At 52.1% G+C, this 27,312-nt stretch overlaps 1 protein-coding gene across 2 annotated transcripts in view; it reads right to left on the bottom strand.

Moving 5' to 3' along the window:
* Nucleotides 1–7,996, bottom strand: part of slf2 (SMC5-SMC6 complex localization factor 2) — a 103,837-nt gene extending 95,841 nt beyond the window's left edge. The window contains exon 1 of one of the 2 annotated variants that reach the window (XM_041209783.1): nucleotides 7,853–7,996. In XM_041209783.1, coding sequence (XP_041065717.1) covers nucleotides 7,853–7,887 — 35 coding nt within the window. In that variant the 5' untranslated portion in view covers nucleotides 7,888–7,996. The remainder of the gene's footprint in view (nucleotides 1–7,852) is intronic. The other variant, XM_041209784.1, reaches the window with a different exon arrangement.
* Nucleotides 7,997–27,312: the final 19,316 nt, after the last annotated feature.

Genomic DNA, 27,312 nt, shown 5'->3' with positions numbered 1-27,312 from the left:
GGGGGTGAGGGTGAGGAGTGGGGGTGAGGGTGAGGGTGAGGGTGAGGGTGAGGGTGGGGGTGAGGGGTGAGGATGAGGGTGGGGGTGAGGGTGAGGGTGAGGAGTGGGGGTGAGGGTGGGGGTGAGGGTGAGGAGTGGGGGTGAGGGTGAGGAGTGGGGGTGAGGGTGAGGGTGAGGGTGAGGGATGAGGGTGAGGGTGGGGGTGAGGGTGGGGGTGAGGGTGGGGGTGAGGGTGGGGGTGAGGGTGAGGGGTGAGGGTGGGGGTGGGGGTGGGGGTGAGGGTGAGGGTGAGGAGTGGGGGTGGGGGTGAGGGTGGGGGTGAGGAGTGGGAGTGAGGGTGAGGAGTGGGGGTGAGGGGTGAGGGTGAGGGTGGGGGTGGGGGTGAGGGTGAGGTTGAGGGTGAGGAGTGAGGGTGAGGGTGAGGGTGAGGAGTGGGGGTGGGGGTGGGGGGGGGGGTGGGGGTGAGGAGTGGGGGTGAGGGTGAGGAGTGAGGGTGAGGGTGAGGGTGAGGGTGAGGGTGGGGGTGGGGGTGGGGGTGAAGGTGGGGGTGAGGGTGAGGGTGAGGGTGAGGGGTGGGGGTGAGGGTGGGGGGTGAGGGTGAGGGTGGGGGTGAGGGTGGGGGTGAGGGTGGGGGTGGGGGTGGGGGTGAGGGTGAGGGGGTGAGGGTGGGGGTGAGGGTGAGGGTGGGGGTGGGGGTGAGGGTGAGGGTGAGGAGTGGGGGTGGGGGTGAGGGTGGGGGTGAGGGTGGGGGTGAGGAGTGGGGGTGAGGGTGAGGGTGAGGGTGGGGGTGAGGGTGGGGGTGAGGGTGGGGGTGAGGGTGGGGGGTGAGGGTGAGGGTGGGGGTGAGGGTGAGGGTGAGGGTGGGGGTGAGGGTGGGGGTGAGGGTGAGGGTGGGGGGGTGAGGGTGAGGGTGGGGGTGGGGGTGAGGGTGGGGGTGAGGGGTGAGGGTGAGGGTGGGGGTGGGGGTGAGGGTGAGGGTGAGGGTGAGGCTGAGGAGTGGGGGTGGGGGTGAGGGTGGGGGTGAGGAGTGGGGGTGAGGGTGGGGGTGGGGGTGAGGGTGGGGGTGAGGGTGGGGGGTGAGGGTGAGGGTGAGGGTGAGGGGGTGGGGGTGGGGGTGAGGGGGTGGGGGTGAGGGTGAGGGTGAGGGGGTGGGGGTGGGGGTGAGGGTGAGGGGGTGGGGGTGAGGGTGAGGGTGAGGGGTGAGGTGGGAGTGAGGGTGAGGGTGAGGGTGAGGGAGTGAGGGTGGGGGTGAGGGAGTGAGGGTGGGGGTGGGGGTGAGGGGTGAGAGGTGAGGAGTGGGGGTGGGGGTGGGGGGTGGGGCTGAGGGTGAGGGGGCGGGGGTGAGGGTGAGGGTGAGGGGGGTGAGGGTGAGGGTGAGGGGGTGGGGGTGAGGGTGAGGGGGGTGGGGGTGAGGGTGAGGGTGAGGGTGAGGGTGAGGGTGAGGGGGTGGGGGTGAGGGTGAGGGTGAGGGTGAGGGGTGAGGTGGGGGTGAGGGTGGGGGTGAGGGTGAGGGTGAGGGGGTGGGGGTGAGGGTGGGGGTGGGGGTGGGGGTGGGGGTGAGGGGGTGGGGGTGAGGGTGAGGGTGAGGGTGAGGGTGAGGGGTGAGGTGGGGGTGAGGCTGGGGGTGAGGGTGAGGGGGTGAGGGGTGAGGGTGAGGGGGTGAGGGTGAGGGTGAGGGGGGGGTGAGGGTGGGGGTGAGGGTGAGGGGGTGGGGGTGAGGGTGAGAGGGTGAGGGTGGGGGTGAGGGGGTGAGGGTGGGGGTGAGGGTGAGGGTGAGGGTGAGAGGGTGAGGGTGAGGGTGAGGGGGTGAGGGTGGGGGGTGAGGGTGAGGGTGAGGGGGTGGGGGTGAGGGTGAGGGGGTGGGGGTGAGGGTGAAGGGGTGGGGTGAGGGTGAAGGGGTGAGGGGGTGAGGGTGGGGGTGAGGGTGAGGGGGGGTGGTGAGGGTGGGGGTGAGGGTGGGGTGAGGGGGTGGGGGTGGGGGGTGAGGGTGAGGGTGAGGGGGTGAGGGTGAGGGGGGGGTGAGGGTGGGGGTGAGGGTGGGGGTGAGGGGGGGGGTGGGGGTGAGGGGGTGAGGGTGAGGGTGAGGGGGGGTGAGGGTGGGGGTGAGGGTGGGGGTGAGGGTGGGGGTGAGGGTGGGGGTGCGGCTGGGGGTGCGGCTGGGGGTGAGGGTGGGGGTGAGGGTGGGGGTGGGGGGGTGAGGGTGGGGGGGTGAGGGTGAGGGTGGGGGTGAGGGTGGGGGGTGAGGGTGGGGGTGAGGGTGGGGGTGGGGGTGGGGGTGGGGGTGAGGGTGGGGGTGGGGGTGAGGGTGGGGGTGAGGGTGGGGGTGAGGGGGTGAGGGTGGGGGGTGGGGGTGATGGGGTGGGGGTGAGGGGTGAGAGGGTGAGGGTGGGGGTGAGGGTGAGGGTGGGGGGTGAGGGTGGGGTGAGGGAGTGAGGGTGAGGGTGGGGGTGAGGGTGGGGGTGAGGGAGTGAGGGTGAGGGTGGGGGTGAGGGTGAGGGTGAGGGTGGGGGGTGGGGGTGAGGGTGAGGGTGAGGGGTGAGAGGGTGAGGGTGGGGGTGAGGGTGAGGGTGAGGGTGAGGGTGAGGGTGAGGGGGTGGGGGGGTGAGGGTGGGGGGTGGGGGTGAGGGTGAGGGTGAGGGTGGGGGTGAGGGTGAGGGTGAGGGGTGAGAGGGTGGGGGTGGGGGTGAGGGGTGAGGGGTGAGGGTGAGGGTGGAGGGTGGGGGTGGGGGTGAGAGGGTGGGGGTGAGGGGGTGAGGGTGGGGGGTGGGGGTGAGGGGGTGAGGGTGGGGGGTGGGGGTGAGGGGGGTGGGGGTGAGGGGTGAGGGGGTGAGGGTGAGGGGGTGAGGGTGAGGGGGTGAGGGTGAGGGGGTGAGGGTGAGGGTGGGGGTGGGGGTGAGGGTGAGGGTGAGGGTGAGGGTGGGGGTGAGGGTGAGAGGGTGAGGGTGGGGGTGGGGGTGAGGGTGGGGGTGAGGGTGGGGGTGAGGGTGAGGGTGGGGGAGTGAGGGTGAGGGTGAGGGTGAGGGTGAGGGTGGGGGTGGGGGTGAGGGTGGGGGGTGGGGGTGGGGGTGAGGGGGTGAGGGTGGGGGTGGGGGTGAGGGTGGGGGGTGAGGGTGGGGGTGAGGGTGAGGGTGGGGGGTGGGGGTGAGGGTGGGGGTGGGGGTGAGGGGGTGAGGGTGGGGGTGAGGGTGAGGGTGAGGGTGGGGGGTGGGGGTGGGGGTGAGGGTGAGGGGGTGAGGGTGGGGGTGAGGGGTGAGGGTGGGGGTGAGGGTGGGGGTGAGGGAGTGAGGGTGAGGGTGAGGGGGTGAGGGTGGGGGTGAGGGTGAGGGGTGGGGGTGAGGGTGAGGGGTGAGAGGGTGGGGGTGAGGGTGAGGGTGGGGGTGGGGGTGAGGGTAGGGGTGAGGGGTGAGGGGGTGAGGGTGAGGGAGTGAGGGTGGGGGTGAGGGTGGGGGCTGGGGGTGAGGGTGGGGGGTGGGGGTGGGGGTGAGGGTGAGGGTGGGGGTGGGGGGTGAGGGTGAGGGGTGAGGGAGTGAGGGTGGGGGTGAGGGTGGGGGGTGGGGGTGAGGGTGGGGGGTGGGGGTGGGGGTGAGGGTGGGGGTGAGGGTGAGGGTGAGGGTGTGAGGGTGAGGGTGGGGGTGAGGGTGGGGGCTGGGGCTGAGGGTGGGGGGTGAGGGTGGGGGGTGGGGGTGGGGGTGAGGGTGGGGGTGGGGGTGAGAGGGTGAGGGTGGGGGTGGGGGTGAGGGGTGAGGGAGTGAGGGTGGGGGGTGGGGGTGAGGGTGAGGGTGAGGGTGGGGGGTGAGGGTGAGGGGTGAGAGGGTGAGGGGTGAGGGAGTGAGGGTGAGGGTGAGGGTGAGGGTGGGGGGTGGGGGTGGGGGTGAGGGTGGGGGTGGGGGTGGGGGTGAGAGGGTGAGGGTGGGGGTGGGGGTGAGGGGTGAGGGAGTGAGGGTGGGGGTGAGGGTGGGGGGTGGGGGTGAGGGTGAGGGTGATGGTGAGGGGTGAGAGGGTGAGGGTGGGGGGTGAGGGTGAGGGGTGAGAGGGTGAGGGGTGAGGGAGTGAGGGTGAGGGTGAGGGTGAGGGTGGGGGGTGAGGGTGGGGGTGGGGGTGGGGGTGAGGGTGGGGGGTGAGGGTGGGGGTGAGAGGGTGAGAGGGTGAGAGGGTGAGGGAGTGAGGGTGGGGGTGAGGGTGAGGGTGAGAGGGTGAGGGTGAGGGTGAGGGTGAGGGGTGAGAGGGTGAGAGGGTGAGAGGGTGAGAGGGTGAGGGGTGAGGGAGTGAGGGTGGGGGTGAGGGTGAGAGGGTGAGGGTGAGGGTGAGGGGTGAGAGGGTGAGAGGGTGAGAGGGTGAGAGGGTGAGAGGGTGAGGGTGAGGGGTGAGGGAGTGAGGGTGGGGGTGAGGGTGAGGGTGGGGGGTGGGGGTGAGGGTGAGGGGTGAGAGGGTGAGGGGTGAGGGTGTGAGGGTGAGGGTGGGGGTGAGGGTGAGGGTGAGAGGGTGAGGGTGAGGGTGAGGGGTGAGAGGGTGAGAGGGTGAGGGGTGAGGGAGTGAGGGTGAGGGTGAGGGTGAGGGTGGGGGGTGAGGGTGGGGGTGGGGGTGAGGGTGGGGGTGAGGGTGGGGGGTGAGGGTGAGGGAGAGGGTGAGAGGGTGAGGGGTGAGAGGGTGAGAGGGTGAGAGGGTGAGAGGGTGAGAGGGTGAGGGAGTGAGGGTGGGGGTGAGGGTGAGAGGGTGAGGGTGAGGGTGAGGGTGAGAGGGTGAGAGGGTGAGAGGGTGAGGGAGTGAGGGTGGGGGTGAGGGTGAGGGTGAGGGTGAGGGGGTGGGGGTGAGGTGGGGGTGGGGGTGGGGGGTGGGGGTGAGAGGGTGAGGGTGGGGGTGAGAGGGTGAGGGGTGAGGGTGGGGGTGGGGGTGAGAGGGTGAGGGGTGAGGGGTGAGGGGGTGAGGGTGAGGGTGAGGGTGGGGGGTGAGGGTGAGGGGTGAGAGGGTGGGGGTGAGGGTGAGGGTGGGGGTGGGGGTGAGGGTAGGGGTGAGGGGTGAGGGGGTGAGGGTGAGGGAGTGAGGGTGGGGGTGAGGGTGGGGGTGAGGGTGGGGGCTGGGGGTGAGGGTGGGGGGTGGGGGTGGGGGTGAGGGTGAGGGTGAGGGTGGGGGTGAGGGTGGGGGGTGGGGGTGGGGGTGAGGGTGAGGGTGAGGGTGGGGGGTGAGGGTGAGGGGTGAGGGAGTGAGGGTGGGGGTGAGGGTGGGGGGTGGGGGTGAGGGTGGGGGGTGGGGGTGGGGGTGAGGGTGGGGGGTGGGGGTGGGGGTGAGGGTGGGGGTGAGGGTGAGGGTGAGGGTGTGAGGGTGAGGGTGGGGGTGAGGGTGGGGGGTGGGGGTGAGGGTGAGGGTGGGGGCTGGGGCTGAGGGTGGGGGGTGAGGGTGGGGGGTGGGGGTGGGGGTGAGGGTGGGGGTGGGGGTGAGAGGGTGAGGGTGGGGGTGGGGGTGAGGGGTGAGGGAGTGAGGGTGGGGGGTGGGGGTGAGGGTGAGGGTGAGGGTGGGGGGTGAGGGTGAGGGGTGAGAGGGTGAGGGGTGAGGGAGTGAGGGTGAGGGTGAGGGTGAGGGTGGGGGGTGGGGGTGGGGGTGAGGGTGGGGGTGGGGGTGGGGGTGAGAGGGTGAGGGTGGGGGTGGGGGTGAGGGGTGAGGGAAGTGAGGGTGGGGGTGAGGGTGGGGGTGAGGGTGAGGGTGATGGTGAGGGGTGAGAGGGTGAGGGTGGGGGGTGAGGGTGAGGGGTGAGAGGGTGAGGGGTGAGGGAGTGAGGGTGAGGGTGAGGGTGAGGGTGGGGGGTGAGGGTGGGGGTGGGGGTGAGGGTGGGGGGTGAGGGTGGGGGTGAGAGGGTGAGAGGGTGAGGGAGTGAGGGAGTGAGGGTGGGGGTGAGGGTGAGAGGGTGAGGGTGAGGGTGAGGGTGAGGGTGAGGGGTGAGAGGGTGAGAGGGTGAGGGGTGAGGGAGTGAGGGTGGGGGTGAGGGTGAGGGTGAGAGGGTGAGGGTGAGGGTGAGGGGTGAGAGGGTGAGAGGGTGAGGGTGAGGGGTGAGGGAGTGAGGGTGGGGGTGAGGGTGAGGGTGGGGGGTGGGGGTGAGGGTGAGGGGTGAGAGGGTGAGGGGTGAGGGTGTGAGGGTGAGGGTGGGGGTGAGGGTGAGGGTGAGAGGGTGAGGGTGAGGGTGAGGGGTGAGAGGGTGAGAGGGTGAGGGGTGAGGGAGTGAGGGTGAGGGTGAGGGTGAGGGTGAGGGTGGGGGGTGAGGGTGGGGGTGGGGGTGAGGGTGGGGGTGAGGGTGGGGGGTGAGGGTGGGGGTGAGAGGGTGAGGGTGAGGGTGAGGGGTGAGAGGGTGAGAGGGTGAGAGGGTGAGAGGGTGAGAGAGTGAGGGTGGGGGTGAGGGTGAGAGGGTGAGGGTGAGAGGGTGAGAGGGTGAGAGGGTGAGAGGGTGAGAGGGTGAGGGAGTGAGGGAGTGAGGGTGGGGGTGAGGGTGAGGGTGAGGGTGAGGGGGTGGGGGTGAGGTGGGGGTGGGGGTGGGGGGTGGGGGTGAGAGGGTGAGGGTGGGGGTGAGAGGGTGAGGGGTGAGGGTGGGGGTGAGAGGGTGAGGGGTGAGGGGTGAGGGGGTGAGGGTGAGGGTGAGGGGGTGAGGGTGGGGGTGAGGGTGAGGGGGTGAGGGTGAGGGGTGAGAGGGTGAGGGGTGAGGGGTGAGAGGGTGGGGGTGAGGGTGAGGGTGAGGGGTGAGAGGGTGAGGGGTGAGGGTGTGAGGGTGAGGGTGGGGGTGAGGGTGAGGGTGGGGGTGAGGGTGGGGGTGGGGGTGAGGGTGGGGGTGAGGGTGGGGGTGAGGGTGAGGGGGTGTGGGTGAGGGTGAGGGTGAGGGTGGGGGTGAGGGTGAGGGTGGGGGGTGAGAGGGTGAGGGGTGAGGGGGTGAGGGGGTGAGGGTGAGGGTGAGGGGGTGGGGGTGAGGGTGAGGGTGAGGGGGTGGGGGTGAGGTGGGGGTGGGGGTGGGGGGTGGGGGTGAGAGGGTGAGGGTGGGGGTGAGAGGGTGAGGGGTGAGGGTGGGGGTGGGGGTGAGAGGGTGAGGGGTGAGGGGTGAGGGGGTGGGGGTGAGGGTGAGGGTGAGGGGTGAGAGTGTGAGGGTGAGGGGGTGAGGGTGAGGGTGAGGGTGGGGGTGAGGGTGAGGGGTGAGGGGTGAGAGGGTGGGGGTGAGGGTGAGGGTGAGGGTGAGGGGGTGAGGGTGGGGGTGGGGGTGAGGTGGGGGTGGGGGTGGGGGGTGGGGGTGAGAGGGTGAGGGGGTGAGGGTGAGGGGTGAGAGGGTGGGGGTGAGGGTGAGGGTGAGGGTGAGGGGGTGAGGGTGAGGGGTGAGAGGGTGAGGGGTGAGGGGTGAGAGGGTGGGGGTGAGGGTGAGGAGTGGGGGTGAGAGGGTGGGGGTGAGGGTGAGGGGTGAGGGTGGGGGTGAGGGTGAGGGGTGAGGGGTGAGAGGGTGGGGGTGAGGGTGAGGGGTGAGGGGTGAGAGGGTGGGGGTGAGGGTGAGGGGTGAGGGGTGAGAGGGTGGGGGTGAGGGTGAGGGTGAGGGTGAGGGGGTGAGGGTGAGGGGTGAGAGGGTGAGGGGTGAGGGGTGAGAGGGTGGGGGTGAGGGTGAGGGTGAGGGGTGAGAGGGTGAGGGGTGAGGGGGTGAGGGTGAGGGTGGGGGTGAGGGTGGGGGTGAGGGTGAGGGTGAGGGTGAGGGGGTGAGGGTGAGGGGTGAGAGGGTGAGGGGTGAGGGGGTGAGGGTGAGGGTGAGGGTGAGGGTGAGGGTGAGGGGTGAGGGGGTGAGGGTGAGGGTGGGGGTGAGGGTGGGGGTGGGGGTGAGGCCGGGGTGTTTACCTACCCTTTCCCGGGAGTCAGGGCTTTGCGCTGCTTCATGGCTTCAGCTCGAGCCGCTGCTGTGGACGCTCCGGGCAGGAAAGGCCGCGCTCGCTCCGCCGCCGCTGCTGCTGCCGCTGCTGCTGCTGCTGCATGTTCCCGCAATCCGCAATCCGCAATCCCTCTCCCCCCACCTCAGCCCAGCCCAGCCCAGCCCAGCCCAGCTAACGATGTGTGGTTTATTTTTTTCCCCTCTCCTCCGCCTTACTCGGCTGGGAGACTCTCCTCTCCTGTCCCCACTGGCCGCCGTGCGGAGAGCGGGACGGCTTCAAACCGCCAGTAACTGTGGGCCGGGCCCGGCTTCGGCCTCTCACTGCGGCGCTTGTCACCCCGGGGGAGGGGGGTGGCAGAGACACCAGAGCGAGGCCTCCTGGGAATTGTAGTCCCCGGCGGAAGGAGCCGCCATCTTGGGGCACGCGGGGTCAGGAGCGGCTGGACTACAAATCCCATAAGGTAGGGCGGCGCGCCTCCAAAGTCACCAAACTCTGCACAAACTCTGCACACAAAATAAACAGTTTAACCCCAATTTTGCCTTAACTTTTCTTTGGGGGGGGGGGGGGGGGAAGAAATGCATCTGTCAATGCTCACATTCCAGCATTAGGATTTATTTTATATTATTTCCTTCTCTCCTCCAAAGCACGTTGGAACTGGAGAATTCAAGCACCAAAAAGTTTTGGAAGAGTTATTTGTTGAGTGCTATGCTTTTAGTTTCACACCAGTTGACTTTTTTTTCTTCCGAAGCAGGCTCAAGCAAGAGCACCTCACCTTTCAATTCGGTACCTGACAGCATTCCATCCTCAGCAGTGAATTCAACTGCTGCAGATTGCAACGACATCTCGGGCAGCCTGTGCTGGTGTAATGTCAAATAAAACAGAAAATGCTGGAAGTGCTCCGCAGCATCTGTGGGGAGAGACACAGTGTTAACGTTAACTCAGCCTTCCAGCATCTGCAGTATTTTGCTTTTCTGTATGAGCTGATAATGCACCATTTACATCTTCTCTGGACCCATCCTTTGCATCTTTCATTGTCCCCTTCCCACACACTTTTGCATTGGAGCTTTTGGCACTCCATCCTATTACAGACCCCCCACATTGTTATTTCCTACCTCTCCCCCCATCCTTTCTCTGACCCTGTAACTATATTGAACTTAAACTAAACTGTTAAATTCACAGAGATAAAAACAAAAAAACTGCGGATGCTGGAAATCCAAAACAAAAACAGAATTACCTGGAAAAACTCAGCAGGTCTGGCAGCATCGGCGGAGAAGAAAAGGGTTGACGTTTCGAGTCCTCATGACCCTTCGACAGAAGTTCTGTCGAAGGGTCATGAGGACTCAAAACGTCAACTCTTTTCTTCTCTGTCGATGCTGCCAGACCTGCTGAGTTTTTCCAGGTAATTCTGTTTTTGTTAAATTCACAACCGCTTCCAGAGCACCTATCAACATTACCCTATCAGCCCAATCTCTGCTCTGTCACGCCATAACTCCCCGCACCATTCCATCCCACTGGAAGTGGATGAATTTCCTGTGTGGGTTGCTCCTGCAGACTCTCCACTTCCTCACATTCCTCCTCAGTCTGGACACAGTCTGACATTCTATCTTGCCATCCACTGGAGGTGTGAGACTCCAATGGAAAGGCACTCTCAGCATAGATCCTGCGCAGTGTCATTAGGGATCTGGGGTGTGGAGAGCATGAAGCAGAGGCATCAAACATGTTTCCAAGCTACTTCACGGGCCTCTGTGTCCTGGATGAAATTGTATTTAATGCATCTATAACACATAGAAGTTTGCAGCCCTTATTCTATTATTTATTATCACCCTTATTCTATTCATTTGTTATTACTCTTTGGCTGAATTTCAGCTTCTATATGTGGCACTGTTAACAATGTCAGGGAAGTTTTTCTTGAATTGTGAATCTTCTTTCAGAATAGCAAATATGCAAACAGAATCTAATAATAGCCACAGAAAATCAAACAACTCAAAACCAACCTATGTGAAGAAAGCCATTGTGAACTACTGGGTAGTAGAAAAGTGCCAGCAAGAAGTGAGCCAGGATGGGGGTGGGGGTGGGGGCAGAGGGGGTGGCAAAAGGAAGAGAGACATTAACTGAAAAGGAGAGAACCATAATAGCATAGAAATCTTAATATGAAGATATATCGCAAAACTCCATCAGGAATATTATGGCAAAAATTGCACCATTTTGTTTCATTTCAAGCCATGAAAATGTTGGCTAACATGAATAAGTATTGATATTCTCTGATGTGAAATTTGATGGTTACATTTTTTTAAAAGTTTGTTTTTAAAATAGAGATTCCACCAATTTGGTGATGGGCCTTTTGATTTCGGTTCGGAATGAATTGCAAAGTGAGAGACCAAGAGTGATGATAAAATATCTGTACTCAGATTAGCAAGATTAAGTGATGCTCACCAGGGTTCTGATCTGACGCTTCAAACTTTCACCATATTTATTAGTGACTTGGATGAAGTACAGGGATGAGACTAATTTAGGAGCATATTATGACCAGGGGAGAAGGGTTGAACTGGCTCTCCTCTATACAACCTCCTCAATATGAGAACCACAAAGGTTTAAGTTTCTTTTTCACAAGGATATGCCTTTTCCAAATTAGAATGTATTTAACTATTTAAGCTGCGAGCAATAAGGAGTCAAAATCAAACAAGGTTTTTTTGAGTTAAAGAAAAAGCAAATAAGATTGTTAGGGAGCCTGACAGGGTAGATGCTAAGAGGTTGTTTCCCCTTGTGGGAGAGTCTGGGACCAGAGACCATAATCTCAGAGTAAGGGGTCACCCATTTAAGACAGAATGAGGAGGAATTTCTTCTCCCGGGGGTAGTGAATCTGTGGAATTCTTTACCACAGAGGGCTGTAGAGGCTGGGTTGTTAAGTATATTCAAGGCTGCGATAGATGGATTTTTAATCAGTAGGGGAATCAAAGGTTATGGGGAAAAGGCAGGAAAGTGGAGTTGAGGATTATCAGATCAGCCATGATCTCATTGAATGGCAGAGCAGACTCGATGGGCCGAATGGTCTACTTCAGCTCCTACATCTTATGGTCTCAAATTTATTAACTACTAAACCCGAGGAAAAATAATAAAAGGCAACATCAAGCATTTGGCCCTCATGCAGTCATTCAGGTCCACATACACACGCATGCACAGGTATCAGAGACAATGGAAGTTAAAGTCCAGGTGTAGATTTTTAAACATTGCAGTCGATTTGGATTAGCTGGTTTCGTGGATGCAGTCAGATGTGGAAGATGTTGCAATTATTATGAGTCCTCGGTTCACTGGTATGTTTAGGATAGTTGACTTATTGAACCATAAGAGAGAGTGAATGCAGCTTTTCAGCCTTTTTCCTGTGCTGAAAACTTTCTTGACACTACCCGTGTCACTTGCAATCTCTCTGCAGTAGCTGCAGTCTGGCCTGTTGTACTTCACTCATTGTGTATTTCCAAGGGGTTTTGGATGGGCCTGCCTGTGACAGCCATTGTTTCAATATCTAGCACTTTGCATTTTAATGTCTCTTCCTTAGCGATGAGTTTCGATGGGTCTGAATGTTTGTTTGTTTCTTCACCTTTGCCTTGGAATGGGATTTTGCATTTTAAAGCAGATTGCTCTTTCTTAGTTCACATTTCAAAGTTTGAATTGTAATTCCACATCGGAATTTTCCAGAAGCTGGTCAACTGGCAATACCGGTGTGGCAGTCATCTTTAGTCAGTGTCTTTGCTTGACTTTAAAACGTCCCTTTTAAACAGTTCAGTGTATGTTTAGTTAGCCAGTGAAATTGCAGGTTTACTACTCATGCACAAGTCATATCATTGTGACAAGGGAAAGTAAGTAGTGCAGATGTAGTTTCAAAAGGACGTCGACAGATTAAGTGAATCTATTTTTCCATAGTTCTCATGAACAGTCATACGGACTCGAAACGTTAACTGTGTTCCTCTCCGCAAATGCTGTCAGACCGGCTGAGTTTTCCAGCTATTTTTGTTTTGGCCCATTTGAGTGCAATGTGGGCAAGTGTGAGGTTATCCACTTCAGGCCTAAGGAAGCTAATGTTTTATAAATGGTGTGAAAATAAGCACCATAGAGGAGCAAAGCAGGTCCAAGTATATATATATATATATATATATATATATCAGTGGGAGCCAGTAAACATGTACAGAAAATGGCAATAGAATGTTGATCTCTACCTCAAAGGGGGCTGCAACACAAAGAGGAGGAAGTTAAGCTGCAGTTGTACAGAGAAACACTGCATTCTTTTTTGGGCACTGTACTTGAGGAAGGAAATATTGGCTTTGGAGTGGGTGCAGTGACAATTTGTGAGAATGTCAGATGGCTTCGAGTAGGAGTTCAGCAACCTTAATAACAATTAAGAGCCATTTTTAAAATGTACTCAAAATGCATGAGAGCCGCAATGCTGTTACTCCAATAGCAATAACAATGAAAAACAAACACATTTCAACAGTATTTTAAAGGTTTTTTATAAGGTTGCTCATTTAATGATACTTTCTCACAAGCACAATGAAACAAGCCATTTCATTTCCATCAAAGCAAATTTGATCAATCAAGGTCGGGACTCGCACTTGAGCCCTTAATGAGCTCCAGAGCAGCAGGTCGCAGACAACTGGTTATGAGGGTTAAATTGTGAGGGAAGTTTGCCTTGTTGGCTAGTGGTCCTTGGGTATAGAAGATTAGGAGATGATCTGATCAAGATTTTTGAAATGTTGAAAGGATTCCAACAGGATGGTTTCAGTGAAACTATTTCCTCTGGTGGAGGAATCACGAAAGAAGGGACATAATCATAAACTTAGAGTTTGGTTGCTCAGAAGGGTAACCAGGCAGCACTTCATACAAAGGAAGGCAAAAATCTGGAATTTTCTCCCTTAAAAGGCTGTGGACACAGACATTTGGAGCATTCAAGACTGAGATTGATAGATTTTTGTTAGGCGAGAGTATCAAGGGATATAAAGCAAACTCAGATAAGGTTAGTCAAAATCTAACTGATCAGCAGAGCATACAAGGGACTGAATGTCCTACTCCAGTACTTTACTCACAACATCGCATTCACCCATCAACCCTGTGGCTCACTGACGAACATTGGCTCCCAGTCTTACAATGCCTCAATTTTAATATTCTTATCCTTGTTTTCAATTCCCTCCATGGCCTCACCCTCGCTGTATCTATTACCTACCTCCTCCAGCTCTACAACCCTCCCTGATCTCTATGTTCCTCCAATTCTGGTCTTGTGCATTCCAAATTTTTATCGCTCTACCATCAGCAGCTGAGCTTTCAGCTGTCTTGCTCCTAAACTCTGGATTCCCCTCCTTGAACCTTGCTGTTTTTCTCACTCGCTTTCCTCCTTTAAGGCATTACTTAAAACATAACTCTTGACCAAGTTTCTCGTGACCTGAAGTAATACTTCCTTAGGTGGCTGGGTTGTCAAATTTTATTTGATAATGTTCTTGTAAAAAGCTTTGTGACATTTTACTACATTAAAGGCACAATACAAATGCAAGTAGTGAGATGGATTATAACCTAGCCCCTTTTTTGCACTATTCCGGATCAGGTGTATCCCAGATCAGTGATCACTTTCACTTAAGGTTGAGAAAGACAGGTCTCACAGACACTTGAATGGGTCTGAAGAGCTGATCTGATGCTCTCCAGAGGAAAGGAAGCAGCAGAGAATATTACCGTCCTCCAGACAGCCTTTTTAATAAATTTTAGCCAGATTATAGCAAACCGGATACAGTATTATAAGGGTCCAGGTATCTCCTCAAGAATACACCTCTCCACTGAAGAGTGTCGGGAGATGGGTCCTCAGTTTTGGATACAGAAGACTATATGAGACAATATATTTTCTAAATTACATGTAAGTTTATTAAAGACTGAACATGCAATTCGCTTTTGATGGGAAAGCCAGTTGCAGTATTAATAGTTCAAGGAAAAGAAAGTATAATCTTGTTTCAAATACAGAATCCAAGTTTTAAGTCTAAATATTGTTACAGTAATATTTTTAAGATATACATCATCATTTAAAGTGGCTTTTACCTTAAATTCCCAAGTAGAAAGCTACAGAGATTATCAGGGGAGAACTATCATCACCAAACCACAGTGGTACCTTTACTGTGAGAAACACTGGAGTGAATCCAATGAATCTCAAGATCCAGTGTGTGGTTCCAATAATTATACCGTTTCTAGACTGCATAATTAATCTTTTTACATGTGGGATAGTCCTTGGATGTCTCTGTGGGTTTTCTCACTGTGCAGTTGGCTAAGCTATACAGACCAGGAAACTGGCATGACTTGTTAATCCGTCAGTTTCTCAAACCAGTTTCTTCACAGGAAACAGTGAGGGTGTGAGAACAGAGGCTGAACAGTAAAAACTTGCTGCCAGGAACCGACATGTTAAATCTAACAACTATGTTGTGGAGCAGCACCACTGCTTTCAAGCATGCCACAATCTTTGGGTGTGATGAAGCTGTGCTTCGTTGCTAAACTACGTAACGTCATGTTTTACAAAAGGAAAACAAGGACCAAGGTCATCTGAATAACAAGTGCTTAATTACATGAGGAGGGTCACTGTTCTGTCTGAATCTGTAAGTAAACATCGTTTCTTTTGTGTGTATTTAAATGGTGATCAGGGAAATTATCTCTCACTAGCATAGCTTTCACTGCAATGGAACAGTAGTACTGTCTAGAGTTGGAGAGGAGCCACTGGCAGTGTCACATTACATGCAGTTGTCATTATGTATAGATGTTACACATTTGTAACAATCAGAGGAGGAAATTTCAACCTGCACTTTCAATAGCCAACAGCCAAAATTCTATCTCCTGCTGCTGATCACTAAGTGACCTTTGTTGGAAAGAGGACATGCGTAACTATCAGCTGATGGTTCAGTTTTGATGCTTCCATAGCCTGATGGGATTCAGCACCTAGACTCGCATACAAAAAACAGCTTATCAGCAAGCAGTCCTGCCAGCAACTCTGGATCTGACACTCTGAACCTGAATCAACACTTTCAGGAGAAGAGTGACGTGCCAAGGAAGTGGAGGAGTAAGGTTCCAATTGCAATCAGAATTTCTTTCTAACCTCTTTCAGATGAGATGTTAGACTGAAGCCCTGCCGGCCTTCCCTGATAGACGTTAAAGATCCCATGGGACTATTGGAAGAAGAGCAGGAGAGTTATCCTGGCCAATTTTTATCTTTCAATCAATATCACTAAAACAGATTATCTGGGTAACAGCTCATTTCTGTTTGGGGGAAGTCGCTGTGTGTAAATTGGCTGTTGCTGTGTTTCCTACATTGCAACAGTGGCTCTGCTTGAAAAGAGTACTCTGGTGCTTGTACAGCACTTTGGGACATTGGGGTTGGGAAATTTGTTATATAAATGCAAGATTCTTCTTTCCTTGCTTAGTTTTCTTCCTTTTTCGCTTCCTTACTCCTTTTGGGCTGGGGCCTAGTCATAATGGAGCCAGCATCTCTCGGGTACCTTGTCTCAAGTGCTATCTCCTCATATATGACTTTGGAAAGTGACTGTCAATGTGTGTGTTCAACTGTGAGGTAGCCTTCTCAATGCATGCGCGTGTGTGTATATAAATATATAAAATGTCACCATAACTTACTTTATGTTAACCAGGAGTGTGGAATCACTGCTCAATTTGTCTTCCGCCTCTCATTAAAATGTCAATTCCAGCCAAGTTTGCAAATTCAAAAAAATGGCACAGGAATTGGGAGAAGATTCGTTTCTCCCCGATAGACAAAACATCGCTGACAGGACTGGAGAAGTCACCATTCCAAAGAAACCGCTTCACTCTTCAATCTCTGAAGATGTCATCTGCCTCATCACAGCCCTGCTCCTGTGTGCCTGCCTCCCTTCTGTGCATTGCTCGGGAATGGCTCCCACTGATAATTCAATTGCTATCAGCTTGATATCAGTTTACGCGAGCTGTTGTCTTATGCCTTCCAACGTGCACTTCAGTGTTAACTTAACCCTCCCTATCTCTCCTCTTCCAATCACCCTCCCCACTGCAGAAAGTGGAAAAAAGCCAGGGCTTCCACTCCTGCTCATTAGCGAGTATCCCCTGCTGGAAATGCAAAAGGGAAAAGGATTTGGCTCAGCAGTCATCATCCTGACAATCTAATGGTCTGCTGACGTTCATTAGTAAGGTTCAGATACAAAGGTTGAAGTACACAATGATCGCCTGGGCTCATGAACCCTACGGTCATGGGCATGTTGCTGTTACTGATTGTCTAACTCAATATAGGGAACCAAATCTAAGACCTAAACAAAAACAGAAACAGAAATACCTGGAAAAACTCAGCAGGTCTGGCAGCATCGGTGGAGAAGAGTACAGTTGACGTTTCGAGTCCTCATGACCCTTCAACAGAACTAAGTAAAAATAGGAAAGGGGTGAAATATAAGCTGGTTTAAGGTGGGTGGGGGGGGGGGGTAGGGGGGGGAACAAGAAGCCAGTAATAGGTGGAGATAACCAAAGGATGTCACAGACAAAAGGACAATGAGGTGTTGAAGGTTATTATCTAAGGAATGTGCTAATTAAGGGTAGAAAGCAGGACAAGCAAGGTACATTGCTTTTCCTGGACTCGAACTCAAGTTCTGTCGAAGGGTCATGAGGACTCGAAACGTCAACTCTTTTCTTCTCCGCCGATGCTGCCAGACCTGCTGAGTTTTTCCAGGTAATTCTGTTTTTGTCAAGCAAGGTACAGATAGCCCTAGTGGGGGTGGGGTGAAAGAATCGCAATAGGCTAAAAGGTAGAGGTAAAACAATGAATGGAAATACATTTAAAAATAATGGAAATAGGTGGGAAAAGAAAAATCTATATAAATTATTGGAAAAAAGGGGGAATCGGAAAGGGGGTGGGGATGGAGGAGAGAGCTCATGATCTAAAATTGTTGAACTCAATATTCAGTCCGGAAGGCTGTAAAGTGCCTAGTCGGAAGATGAAGTGCTGTTCCTCCAGTTTGCGTTGAACTTCACTGGAACAATGCAGCAAGCCAAGGATGGACATGTGGGCATCAGAACAGGGTGGAGTGTTGAAATGGCAAGCGACAGGGAGGTTTGGGTCATTCTTGCGGACAGACCGCAGGTGTTCTGCAAAGCGGTCACCCAGTCTGCATTTGGTCTCTCCAATGTAGTGGAAACCGCATTGGGAGCAACGAATGCAGTAGACTAAGTTGAGGGAAGTGCATGTGAAATGCTGCTTCACTTGAAAGGAGTGTTTGGGCCCTTGGACGGTGAGGAGAGAGGAAGTGAAGGGGCAGGTGTTGCATCTTCTGCGGTTGCATGGGAAGGTGCCATGGGAGGGGGTTGAGGAGTAGGGGTTGATGTAGGAGTAGACCAGGGTGTCACGGAGGGAACGATCCCTACAGAATGCCACCGGGGTGGGTGAAGGGAAGATGTGTTTGGCGGTGGCATCATGCTGGAGTTGGCGGAAATGGCGGAGGATGATCCTTTGAATGCGGAGGCTGGTGGGGTGATAAGTGAGGACAAGGGGGACCCTATCATGTTTCTGGGAGGGAGGAGAAGGCGTGAGGGTGGATGTGCGGGAGATGGGCCGGACACGGTTGAGGGCCCTGTCAACCACTGTGGGTGGAAAACCTCGGTTAAGGAGGAAGGAGGACATGTCAGAGGAACTGTTTTTGAAGGTGGCATCATCAGAATAGATGCGACGGAGGTGAAGGAACTGAGAGAATGGGATGGAGTCCTTACAGGAAGCGGGGTGTGAGGAGCTGTAGTCGAGGTAGTTGTGGGAATCAATAGGCTTGTAATGGATATTGGTGGACAGTCTATCACCAGAGATTGAGACAGAGAGGTCAAGGAAGGGAAGGGAAGTGTCAGAGATGGACCATGTGAAAATGATGGAGGGGTGGAGATTGGAAGCAAAATTAATAAATTTTTCCAGGTCCCAACGAGAGCATGAAGCAGCACCGAAGTAATCATCGATGTACCGGAGAAAGAGTTGTGGAAGGGGGCCAGAGTTGGACTGGAACAAGGTATGTTGCACATACCCCATAAAGAGACAGGCACAGCTGGGGCCCATGCGGGTACCCATAGCCACACCTTTTATTTGGAGGAAGTGAGACAAGCTTAAGGAGAAATTATTCAGTGTGAGAACAAGTTCAGCCAGACGGAGGAGAGTAATGGTGGATGAGGATTGTTTGGGCCTCTGTTCGAGGAAGAAGCTAAGAGCCATCAGACCATCCTGGTGGGGGATGGAGGTGTTGAGGGATTGGACGTCCATGGTGAAGAGGAAGCGGTTGGGGCCAGGGAACTGGAAACTGTTGATGTGACGTAAGGTGTCAGAGGAATCACGGATGTAGGTGGGAAGGAACTGATCAAGGGGAGAGAGAAGGGCGTCAAGATAGTGAGAAATGAGTTCCGTGGGGCAGGAACAGGCTGACACGATCGGTCTGCCGGGTCAGTCCCGTTTGTGGGCTGTCCGAGTTTGGGCGGCTATCAGGTTGGAAGCTGTGGAAGGAAGATCTCCAGAGGAGATGAGGTCAGTGACAGTCCTGGAAACAATGGCTTGATGTTCAGTGGTGGGGTCATGATCCAGGGAGAGTTAGGAGGAAGTGTCAGATACCTTTTAGCATCTTTAGTATTCCTTCACCCCACCCCCACTAGAGCTATCTGTACCTTGTTTGTCCTGCTTTCTACCCTTAATTAGCGCGTTCCTTTAGATAATATCACCACCTTCAACACCTCTTTGTCCTTTTGTCTGTGACATCTTTTGGTTATCTCCACCTATCACTGGCTTCTTGTCCCAACAACAGCCCCCCCCACCCCACCCCACCCCTTAAACCAGCTTATATTTCACCCCTTTCCTATTTTTACTTAGTTCTGTTGAAGGGTCATGAAGACTCGAAACGTCAACTGTGCTCTTCTCCGCCGATGCTGCCAGACCTGCTGAGTTTTTCCAGGTATTTCTGTTTTTGTTTTTGTTCTGGATTTCCAGCATCCGCTATCCTTTGCTTTCAAATCTACGACCTATGTGGCCGTATGGAAATAAAAGCAAAATATTGGGGATGCTGGAAATCTGAAACAAAAATAAGACATGCTGGAAAAACTCAGCAGGCAAGGCAGTGTCCGTGGGGAGAAATAGAGTTAGCGTTTCAGGTAGAGTGACCTCACATCAGCACTGAACCAGTTCTGATGAAAGGTCATGTGACCTGTATAGATTCCTATGTGGAGGGAAGAAAATTGCTGGGGATCATTTTGGCAATGTTACTGATACTTTTGCCTCTGGAATCAGAGGATTATGAGTTCAAGCCTCATACTAGGGCCTAACCACTGAATGGAAGCAAATAATTTTAGTCCAGTATTATGGCGTGCTGAATAATCTTGTCATTTGTTGTGATGTAAAAAGAAGTTCCATCTGCCTGTTTGGGTGTAAAAGATCCCGTAACACTATCTGAAGAAGAATATGGAGCTCATGTGGTGCCCATCCTCACCCAAGACCAATAAAACCACATTGGGGCAGAAATTCAACCCCATTGTCACCACAGTGACTGCACGTCACAAGTAATTTCTTGGATGTGAAGTACCTTATAGCATAGTAACGCGCTGTAAGACTGCTCTCTCAGGTGGATATAAAAGACCCTAGGATGCTATTTCAGAGAAGAACAGGGGAATTATCCTCAGTACTCTGGCCCAATATTTATCTTTCAACCAATGCTGAAACAGATTCCCTGATCATTATCACATTGCTGTTTGTGGGAACTCGCTCTGTGTAAAATGGCTGCCGTGTTTCTGACTTTACAACAGTGACAACAAACTAAAGTACTTAAATAAAAAATAAAAACAAAAAACTGCGGATGCTGGAAATCCAAAAAAAAAACAAAATTACCTGGAAAAACTCAGCAGGTCTGGCAGCATCATGAAGGGTCATGAGGACTTGAAACATCAACTCTTTTCTTCTCCGCCGATGCTGCCAGACCTGCTTAGTTTTCCCAGGTAATTTTGTTTTTGTTTTAAACTAAAGTACTTCATTGGTACAAGCCAATACACAGGCAGCAGAGTTTTGGATGACCTTAAGCTTACATGGGAGGCCAGGCAGGAGTATATTGAAATAGGTCTAGAGGCTGAAAGTCCACTTAACTTCCTTTTTTCCCTTTCTGGTGATCACAGATTCCTGCTCACGAACAACCGATAATTACACATCACACAGCACACTATCTATGCCATTACCTCCCTAACAGCCTTCAAATGGCTTTCTTTGAACAATAATTGAGCTGACAACTGATGGAGTGTCTCAAACTCCAGCAGCGTAAATTTAGCAAGGCAAATCATAAAACTGGTCAATCATGTACTTCTTGCATAACAACAGCCAGTGCACAGTTGATGTAAATTTAGTAAGAGGTATTTGAAATCTTGGCAGCGGAATAGAATCTGTTTTATAACCTGTTTAGTTGGAAGTAAAGAAAGATGGTTTTTGGCAGGATGACAGGAAAAGAAAACATAAGTAGCACTTGATCATGTCCCCAAAGCTCTTCATGTAGAAGTCAGCACATCGATGTGAGTGACTGCTCTTATGTAGGTGAGCATGCAGCCAGTCCTGCTAACTCTATTTCACCAGCTGCAATAGCTAATTAAATATTTTTGGATGTGGAATAAATGCAAATCTTCCTTTTGTGGAAAGTATGCGTTCCCAACACTGGTTCACAATTAACGAAGTTCCGAAGGAGAGTCACACGTTAACTCTGTTTCTCTTTCCACAGATGCTACAAGATTTTCTGGTTTATTTCAGATTTCCAGGATCCGCGTATTTTGCTTGATTCATGGTTGCTGCATTTGGGGGGGATGGATTTCAGTCTCATGAGATAGAGGGGTGGGGGGGTGGTGGGGGAGGGAGGGGGAATGGTGGGCGTGGCAGTGATGGCGGTGGGGTGGGAATAATTAGGATGTTGTGGGGGGGTTGTAGTGGGGAGGGACATTGCATTCCCTGAATGTTTCTGTCTCTAAGCCATACGTCATCGTCGTAACTTACCTGAGAACAGGTAGGGCACCTGCAGGGTACTTCAAGATTACCTTGTTCTCAGTGCTGAACAACCAGAATCTCACGTCAAGAGCTTATGAGACCATAAGACCATAAGACATAGGAGCAGAAATTAGGCCATTCGGCCCATTGAGTCTGCTCCGCCATTCAATCATGGCTGATAAGTTTCTCAACCCTATTCTCCCGCCTTCTCCCCGTAACCTTTGATCCCTTTACCAATCAAGAACCTATCTATCTTGGTCTTAAGTACACTCAATGACCTGGCCTCCACAGCCTTCTGTGGCAATGAATTCCATAGATTCTCCACTCTCTGGCTAAAGAAGTTTCTCCTCATCTCTGTTCTAAAAGGTCTTCCCTTTACTCTGAGGCTGTGCCCTTGGGTCCTAGTCTCTCCTACTGATGGAAACATCTTTCCCACGTCCACTCTATTCAGGCCTTTCAGTATTCTGTAAGTTTCAATCAGATCCCCCCTCATCCTTCTAAACTCCATCGAGTATAGACCCAGAGTCCTCAAACATTCCTTATATGTTAAGCCTTTCATTCCTGGGATCTTTCTCGTGAACCTCCTCTGGACCCTCTCCAGGGCCAGAACATCCTTCCTGAGATACGGGGCCCAAAATTGCTCACAATATTCTAAATGTGGTCTGACCAGAGCCTTATAAAGCCTCAGCAGCACATCCCTGCTTTTATATTCTAGTCCTCTCAAAATAAATGCCAACATTGCATTTGCCTTCCTAACTACCGACTCAACCTGCAAGTTAACCTTAAGAGAATCCTGGACTAGGACTACCAAGTCCCTTTGCACTCCAGATTTCTGAATTCTCTCCCCATTTAGAAAATAGTCTATGGCTCTATTCGTCCTACCAAAGTGCATGACCTCACACTTGCCCACGTTGTATTCCATCTGACACTTCTTTGCCCATTCTCCTAACGTTTCTTCCAAGGAGCATGCAGACCATGCCTCTACAAGGAAACAAAAGATGGTGATGCAGTTATTTTTTAAAATATTATGTAAATGCCAGATTTGCCTAGGTCACATTTACATCTACATGTATCTGTTCAAATCTCTCCACGTCAATGCTGTTTGCTTAACAGGACAGTGGAACCATTCTATCAAATCTCCAGCAATAATGCAAAAATGTAACGACTGTTTCAAAACATAGTAAAAGATTTCAGTTCTGGCAACAGTAGCAGATAGTAACAGAGACCTGGAGGGGACATTTGAGCACCTAAGCCAAAGACCTTGCATGTTTTTAATTTCTTTGAACTTTTGAATAACATGTAGCCCATAGCGTCCCTGTATCTTAAGCTGTTATCAGGTTTTGCTTGTAAATGTCGATGTTCTAGGACATTATTTTGATTTTTTGATGCTAATAAAAAAATTTCACTACATTGATGGCACTGTTTCTTTGGAAGTTACGTCAAGGTGTTACTAATATTTGCAAGAACCCTTTGGACTGTGTTAATATTTATGTGGGTTAGGAAAGAGGAATGTGTTAGTGTCTACAGGGTGTTCAGGAATTTATCAGTATTTATGGCTTGGGATCAGGAATGTATCGATATTTGCAGAGGATCAGGAATGTATCTAATACTTTTCTTTCGCTGCTGTTGGTTGGGAGCGGAATATTGGCCAACACAAGAAGAAAACTACTCGTTCTTCCTTCAATATCATCACGGGATCTTTAAATGCCACCTGAACCAGACAAGATTCTAGATGGTTATCCAGCGATCCCCCTTGGAAATGAATGTCAAGTGAGAACAGGACTTTGGGTGGAATTTTATGGCCCCTTCATGGCGGGGGTAGGGCCACAAAATGCGGGAGCCATTCAAAAGTCAGTCGACTTTGGCAGGACCGGAAAATCCCTCCCAGTGGGAGGGAGCGGCCATAAGATTCCGCCCCTGATTTTAACCCCCAGTGGGAATCATGTGAGTGCGGGGATCGGCGGGGTGGGGGGGGAGGTGGGGAGACAATCCAAAGCAGGGGGAATCCTCTGCCCCATGAGAGGCCCAGAAGATTTTATTCCAAAAAAAATCGAGAACAGGCAGCTAGTCAGCCAGCAGGATTTCCAGGAGCAGGTCGTTTCTGTTGGGAAGGGGCAGTCAGGTAAGTGGTCAGACAAGGAAAATCAAGAGGACATCCAGAGCAGGGATGGCCCAACATTTCCTTGTGAAATAAAAACAGGGAAGTGCTGGAAAAACTCAGCAGGTCTGGCAGCAGCTGTGAAGAGAGAAACAGAGTTAACTTTCCAAGTCCAACATGGACCTTTCTTCAGGAGAAGTTAAAACTTCTGAAGAAGTCATACTGGACTCGAAACATTAACTTTGTTTCTCTCCCCACAGATGCTGCCAGACCTGCTGAGTTTTTCCAGCACTTCCCTGTTTTTATTTCAGATCTCCAGTATCTGTAGTACTTTGCTTTCCTTTCCTTGTGGAGCCCACTTCAGGCAAAACACAAACAAATTAAACTTACTCACCGTTTTTTGGGGCCCTCCTGATCCGATCGCTGCAAGCGGTCTGCGTTCTCGCTTTTACTCAAGTATCTGTCGGGAATTCCAGAGATTGGGGCTCAAGCCGCTGAAGGAACGGCCTCCAGTGGTGGAGCAGAGAAAATTGACGATGTGCAGGAGGCCGGAATTGGGGGAACGCGGAGACCTCAGAGTCAGGCGGCTGCAGGAGGTTACAGAGATGGGGAAGGGCGAGGCTATGGAGGGATTTGAAAACAAGAACAAAGGTTTCTAAAATCAAAGCATTTCCAGTGCGGATGTGAATGTAGGTCAGTGAGCACGGGGATGATGTCATATAGCACTTTGTGCAAGTTAGGATACAGGCAGCAGAGTTAGAGACTTCAGAAGCTACCCATCAGCTCACCCACTTGGATTTGGTCATTTGAACGTTGTTAATCACCTCTCTTGTCATTCAAAAGTAAGTGTGATTATGAGGAATAATTACTTCAATTACTTTTAATGATATTTTTTGATTGAGTGATTATCAATAATTGCAGTTCTTAAGGCTTTTATGTTAAAAAAAAGAACTTCCCTTTCTTTATGCTTCACCTTTTACATTCTCAGCACATCACAAAGCAATTAGTTACATTGAAAGCACCAATCTCGGTTATGTATTTAAGCCCCTGGTTGCAATGACAAAAGCAAGAACCTTACTATGGAACCAAGATTGGCAATTAAATAACACAGCTGCAGAACTTCCAACATTAGGCAAATCCTGCGTTGAGATCATCAGTCAGTTCTGTACAGTTTTGTTCATATAAAACAGAACTGTTCCTATAAAACCCATTTAGTCTATTTTATTTTTCTCCCCTTTTTCTTCCAATACCATTGCAGGGACACAGGGCTGTCAAATACTCTCCGACACTTATGAATTATACAGTCACTGCCTGCAGGCAAGACAGCAGCTATGCAGGATTCCTTGTCAACCTGAATTCTGTCCTCATCTAGCATAGCACTGTCCAGTATAATAGCCACAAGCCACATGGAGCTACCTGGAAATCCAGATGTTGCTATTTGTACTTCTGAACACAGTAACTAAAAAATGAATAATAATTACTGTTGTTGAATATGAGATCTCAACATTCATATTTGCATGCACTATGCAAATAAATAGTTTAAACTTTTTGTGCCTTTCTTGGTAAAATTAAAGTGTTCAAGGTTCCAAGTGAGAGATCTTGGCGTACAAATACACAGGTCCCTGAAGGCAGCAGTTCAAGTAGACAAGTGTAGGGGGGACATGAGGACAATCTTTTTTATGTAGAGGGTAGTGGGTATCTGGAATTCGCTGCCCAAGTTGGTAGTAGAGGCAGAAACTCTAAACTCTTTTAAAAAGTACTTGGATCCGCTCCTTAAGTGCTGTAAGCTTGCAGGGCTATGGGCCAGGTGCAGGGAGTTGGGATTAGGTGGCATGGACAAGATGGGCCAAATGGCCTCCTTCTGTGCTGTAACTTTCCTATGGTTCTAAGTGCTTTATTTCCTCATTCACCAGTGATAACAATACTTATTGAACATACACACGTGAAGCATATTTATCTGTTTTGTGTGAGCATGTGTAAGGCATTTTCCACAAAAATGTTTAGGAGAATGGTTCCAAGGGTGAGACACTTCAGTTATGAGGAAAGATCGGGGAAGTTGGGACTGTTTTCCTTGGAGAGGAGAAGGCTAAGAGGAGACTTGATAGAAGTTTTCAAAATCATGAGGAATCTGGACAAGGTAGTTAGGGAGAAACTATTCCCGCTCATAAACAGATCGAGAACCAGAGGGCACAATTTTTAAGTGTTTTGCAGAAGAAGCAAATGCGAGGTGAGAAAAAATTTTGTCAGACAGCAAGTAGTTAGGGTTTGGAATGCACTGCCTGGAAGTGTGGTGGAGGCAGGTTCAGTTGAGGCATTCAAGAGGACATTGGATGATTATTTAAATAGAAACAATGTGCATGTTTATGGGGAAAATGCAGGAGATTGGGACTAAATTAAAATGCTCAGAGAGCCGGTGCAGACACAATGGGCCGAATTCTGTGAAAAAATAATGTGTAATGTTAAAACGGTGTCACTATAGCCACACCTGTAGCTATACTTCTATAATTTCTATTAGACAACACTTATCTTCCTCAGTGTTTCTCAAATATTTTTGGGGGGAGCTGGTGGCATAGTGGTATTCTCACTGGGCTGGTACTCCAGTTACAGGGATTACACAATAAATGGGAATATACTAAGAGGGGCAGATGAAGTGAGAGATCTTGGCGTACAGGTACGCAGGTCCCTGAAGGCAGCAGTTCAAGTAGACAAGGTCGTAAAGAAGGCATATGGAATGTTCTCCTTCATTGCCAGAGGTATAGAATATAAAAGTAAGGATATAATGTTGGAATTTATAAAACACTGGTGAGAACACAACTGGAGTATTGTGTGCAGTTCTGGTCACCACATTACAGGAAGAACGTAATAGCTCTGGAGAGAGTGCAGAGGAGGTTTACAAGAATGTTGCCAGGGTTAGAAAAGTGTAGCTACAAGGACAGATTGAATAGGTTGGGGTTATTTTCCTTAGAACAAAGAAGACTGAGAGGTGACTTGATTGAGGTGTACAAAATTATGAGGGGAATAAATAGAGTGGACAGGATAAAATTGTTTCCCTTGGTGGAGAATTCTAGAACCAGGGGGTGTAGATTCAAGATAAGGGCAGAAGGTATAGGGGTGACATGAGGAAGAACTTTTTTATGCAGAGGGTAGTGGGTGTCTGGAATTTGCTGCCCAAGTTGGTGGTAGAAGCAGAAACTTTAAACTGTTTTAAAAAGTACATGGATGTGCACCTAAAGTGCTGTAAGCTGCAGGGTTATGGGCTGGGTGCGGGGAGGTAGAATTAGAAAGGGCACCTGGGTGTCCTCAGGCTGGCATGGACAAGATGGGCCGAATGGCCTCCTTCTGTGCTGTAACTTTTCTATGGTTTCTATGGATGGCTTCAGTATCTGAAGAGTCACGAATGGTGCTGAACATTGTGCAACCATCAGCGAACATCCCCACTTCTGACCTTATAATGGAAGGAAGATCATTGATGAAGCAGCTGAAGATAGCTGGGCCTAGGACACTACCCTGAGGAACTCCTGCAGTGATGTCCTGGAACTGAGATGATTGACCTCCAACAACCACAACCATCTTCCTTTGTGCTAGGTATGACTCCAACCAGAGTTTTCCCCCTGATTCCCATTGACTCCATTTTTCCTAGGGCTCCTTGATGCTACACTTGGTCAACTGCTGTCTTGATGTCAAGGGCAGTCACTCTCACCTCACCTCTGGTGTTCAGCCCATTTGTCTATGTTTGAACCAAAGTTGTAATGAGGTCAGGAGCTGTGTGACCCTGGCAGAACCCAAACTGAGCGTCAGTGAGCAGATTATTACCAAGCAAGTGTTGCTTGATAGCACTGTTGATGACCAATTCCATCACTTCACTGATAATCGATGTAGACTGATGGGGCTGTAATTGGCCGGGTCGGACTGTCCTGTGTTTTGTGCACCATGTAACATACTTAATACCTGGGCAAAAACTTATATATTGGTGCCCTTTAAAGATTAAAGAAAACCCTCTCTTAAACATGGCTGAACTTACCTGGTGCCCACCACCAGCCTTGGTAACTGCGGATCAGTCTGATGATGATCTCCCCCATGTGCACAATCCCACTGAGGTGAGGCAGCCACTCAACTCTGCACTGCACATGTGCCGACTTCATTCTGCTGCTGCTGCCCTGCTTGCAGCGAGCCCACCTCAAGCTATTGCTCAGGTGTGTACTACTTGATTATTTTACTGACCCCTGGAACGTTGTCTATGCATCCTCCAGTTTGAGAAACACTGACCTAGCGTACCCATCGAGCACCTAAAGGAACCACCGTCCCATTGTAATTCC

This window comes from Carcharodon carcharias, chromosome 17 (assembly GCF_017639515.1).
Source record: "Carcharodon carcharias isolate sCarCar2 chromosome 17, sCarCar2.pri, whole genome shotgun sequence".
Lineage (NCBI taxonomy): Eukaryota > Metazoa > Chordata > Chondrichthyes > Lamniformes > Lamnidae > Carcharodon > Carcharodon carcharias.
Note: the sequence above shows the minus strand (reverse complement) of the source record. Positions and strands in the feature narration are given on the sequence as shown.